The sequence below is a fragment of the Beta vulgaris genome, chromosome 3, assembly GCF_026745355.1.
Source record: "Beta vulgaris subsp. vulgaris cultivar EL10 chromosome 3, EL10.2, whole genome shotgun sequence".
Lineage (NCBI taxonomy): Eukaryota > Viridiplantae > Streptophyta > Magnoliopsida > Caryophyllales > Amaranthaceae > Beta > Beta vulgaris.
Genome location: NC_079204.1, coordinates 44,385,631 through 44,389,092, shown reverse-complemented (window position 1 = coordinate 44,389,092; position 3,462 = coordinate 44,385,631). Strand labels below are relative to the sequence as shown.

General features: G+C 33.1%; 1 protein-coding gene across 1 annotated transcript; it reads left to right on the top strand.

Annotated features, from left to right (window-relative positions):
* Window positions 1-1,858: 1,858 nt before the first annotated feature.
* On the top strand, window positions 1,859-2,878 carry LOC104888737 (germin-like protein subfamily 1 member 15). The gene is made up of 2 exons (XM_010673786.4): window positions 1,859-2,035; window positions 2,149-2,878. Exons 1-2 carry the CDS (start codon window positions 1,912-1,914, stop codon window positions 2,709-2,711), a joined length of 687 nt encoding a protein of 228 aa, XP_010672088.1. The 5' UTR covers window positions 1,859-1,911; the 3' UTR covers window positions 2,712-2,878.
* Window positions 2,879-3,462: the final 584 nt, after the last annotated feature.

Below are 3,462 nucleotides of genomic sequence, written 5' to 3'. Positions count from 1 at the left end.
TACAATGCACGAGCTTCAAAACTTGTATTTAATCAAACACTTACAATTCAAAACCAACAAGAATTCCAAATTTAGGGCAAGATATCCAATTATATCCAAAACTTTAGAAAATTAACAAGTAAAATATGAAAAATTCGAAAATAATTTTTATGGTGATCTACTGAATTATCACAACAAATAAAATCAAATATTTAATTGTTATCTTTAAAATTTATGAGTAATGAAATCAAATATAAAAGTTAATCAAAATTCATTAATAATATGATAAAATTGGTAAATTAGTGAGAAAAATAATCAAATTATTTTCAGCCATCATATTATTCTAGATCTATGTGGGTGATGAATATTAGATTTATTTAACAAGTAAAAAAAATCAAATCTTTTAATTGTTAACAAATTATTCAATGATTGATCAAGTTAAACATTAAATAATTTTAAATCTAACAAATATATTTATAAAATTCCGAAATTTTTGGAGTCAATTAAAACATTTATATCGTTCCTAATATAAAAAATTTGGACCTTTATAAAAAAAATTGAGCATAAATCACAAATAAATCAATTATTAACCATTTTCGATCAATTAATATCAAATATCGATTTGCATACAATTATATGAATAAAATAATAACTTTGCTTACAATTATATGATCATATGAATATTATGAATTAGGAAAAACTGATTCCGTTGTAGGAATATATAGATGCATATACCGGAATTTCAGAAAACAATTTCCTAACATCCATCGTAGGATCACAAACATAATCAAACACATGAATCATGCAATAGGGATCAAATATCAAACCTTTGTAGCGTTATTTCCCTGTTGTATGCAAGTTTTGAAGATCCGAGAGCCCCAACTGTTGCTCCTCTAATCAGTCCACGAGCACCAGTTGAACACCAACGTTTGCTAGAACGGATCAGAAGAGTATAAATTCTCTTGCTTTTGATGGTATAGGTGCCGATTTAGAGGAAATAGTTTAGGATTTCACTTTCTCTCTCTAGTAAAAAGAAACTGATTAATCAATTGATCACCTAAACCCTAATATTATATCCTATATATAATAGAAGAGTCATAGGCTAGTTAGGTTCCTATTCCCTTTTGGACTGGCCCAACCCTAATTTAAATGGATTTGGATTGCTTTGTCCAACTTGTGCTACAATGTGTGACCTCAAAGGATTAATATATTTTAGTTATAGGTTCAATCCATATTATCCAATTAATCATATTTATTCTCTGGCAAGAAAATACAAAACTAAAATAATAAACTTTATTATCTTCATAATATTTAGTAATTGTCGGGATGTCTAAGGACATATTCCTTCAATTTATTTCATATTATTTGAGTTTTTTTTATAACAAATGTGGCAGTTTGTGGATTATTACACCACAAATTAGGTATATGTAACAGTTACATCCAATTATCTGTGTTACGAAATAGCATGCAGTGGGTCTCAAATGATGATTCAATCAATGAAGATCTTTTTTTTAATTGTTCATGCATGATCTATTCCTATGATCTAGTTAGTCATCAGTGCAACCCATTTTTTCTGCTAGCATCCCCGGTGATAATTTCTCATGACTATACAAATTCTAAGTGATGATGCTGTTAGCGTATAAGATTCTAGTTACTTCAATCAGGATAGAATAGTCCTTACTATTACCAATGTGCAGTGAACTCGACTTGGTAATCAACCACCCGTATAGACTAATGTTGTCTTGCTGCTTCCTGCCCATTTGATTATGAATAAACTAATGGAGGTTAGTAAATCTATGACCACTTCAAAGCTCAAAGTTGATTATCTAAACTATAAAAGGAATATCTTTAGCCATGGTAAGATCACAACATTTTACAACTCCTATCTTATCACATTTTAATCAAATTTCATACTCTTTTGTTCACGACAATATGTCACCTAGTAACATCCTCGCTTTCATCGGCTTTTTAGCCGTCACTTCCTATGTTGTTTATGCTACTGATCCTAATCAACTCCAAGATTTCTGTATCGGGGTAAATGACCCTAATGCTGCAGGTAATATGACATATATCTCATTGAACTCCCATTAATTTGCTTAACTCAATGCATTCAATATATTTGACAACTCACTTGTTTTTACTTCTCTTTGTGGGTTCATTATGGTACAGTGTTTGTTAATGGATTGTTTTGTAAGAATCCCATGCAAGCAAAACCAGAAGATTTTTTCCTGGAAGGAGCTCTAAAAAATCCTGGAGTCACCCACAACAGACTTGGCTCGAACGTTACCCAAGTGACCGCAACACAACTACCTGGGCTCAATACACTCGGCCTATCACTAGTTAGGATCGACTTTGCACCAAATGGAGGACTCAATCCACCCCACACACACCCTCGTGCAACTGAGCTCTTGACCGTGATTGAAGGAACCCTTTACGTCGGGTTTGTGACCTCTAACCAGGCAGATGGTGGGAACCAACTCTTTGCCAAGGTGCTCAACAAGGGAGATGTTTTCGTTTTTCCACAAGGTCTAGTTCACTTCCAAATTAATATTGGTAAAATTCCGGCCATTGTGATTGCTGGATTAAGCAGCCAGAACCCAGGTACTGTCACCATTGCTAATGCTGTATTCAGGGCTAACCCACCTATTTCCGTTGATGTTCTGAGCAAGGCATTCCAATTGGATGACAACATGGTCAAGCATCTGCAGGCTCAGTTTTTGATTTCCCCATAATTGTTGTTTGGACAAAGCTTGATATAATTTGGAATTGTTATCGCATTTATACTACTTCACCTCATCTGTATACAACAAATGATACTATCTGCTTATTGTTAAATGTAGTAACGTTTATGTGTGGGTTTGACTAAATAAATGGATGCTTCTATGCGGAGCTTCACATACTAGTAGTATGATATTTGAACTTTTCCATTAAATTGAATTTTTCTTTTTCCTACTGGCATATCTAAGCTTATACTGATTCTTATCATGATTCCGAGCTCATATATGTTCTTAGACCACTTTGCATAACAGGCCAGTCAACTTCATCTTGGCCTGATATGATTTATCGAGAAACATATACTCCTGTTAAGGTTTTGTGAATAGGAAAAGTCATCAACCTTTCTCATTCAACTTTACAGAATATATATACAACCTAATATCAGGAAATCTTACTGAACTATAAATCCTAAAATCTTTATAGATAGGAACACATACTGAACTAATTGAACTAGACTCCTTGTTAACATAATACTCCAATACTACTCCTCAAGTTGGAGCATGAATATCACAAATGCCTAACTTGCGGAGTAGAAAACTACACTGACACTTGCCCAAGGTTTTGTCAAAATATCTGCTAATTGATGGCCCGTAGGAACATAGGAAGTAGACAAATTTCCAGAAGTTAATTCGTCACGAACAAAATGACAATCTACCTCAATATGCTTCGTACGATGAAAACTGGATTCTTTGATATATGAATAGTTGA

Bases quoted from the DNA above. Each gene is read 5' to 3' on its own strand.
- LOC104888737 (XM_010673786.4), top strand. From the start codon at position 1,912: ATGTCACCTAGTAACATCCTCGCTTTCATCGGCTTTTTAGCCGTCACT. The intron at 2,036-2,148 runs GTAATATGACAT...ATTATGGTACAG, and splicing joins AAATGACCCTAATGCTGCAG to TGTTTGTTAATGGATTGTTT.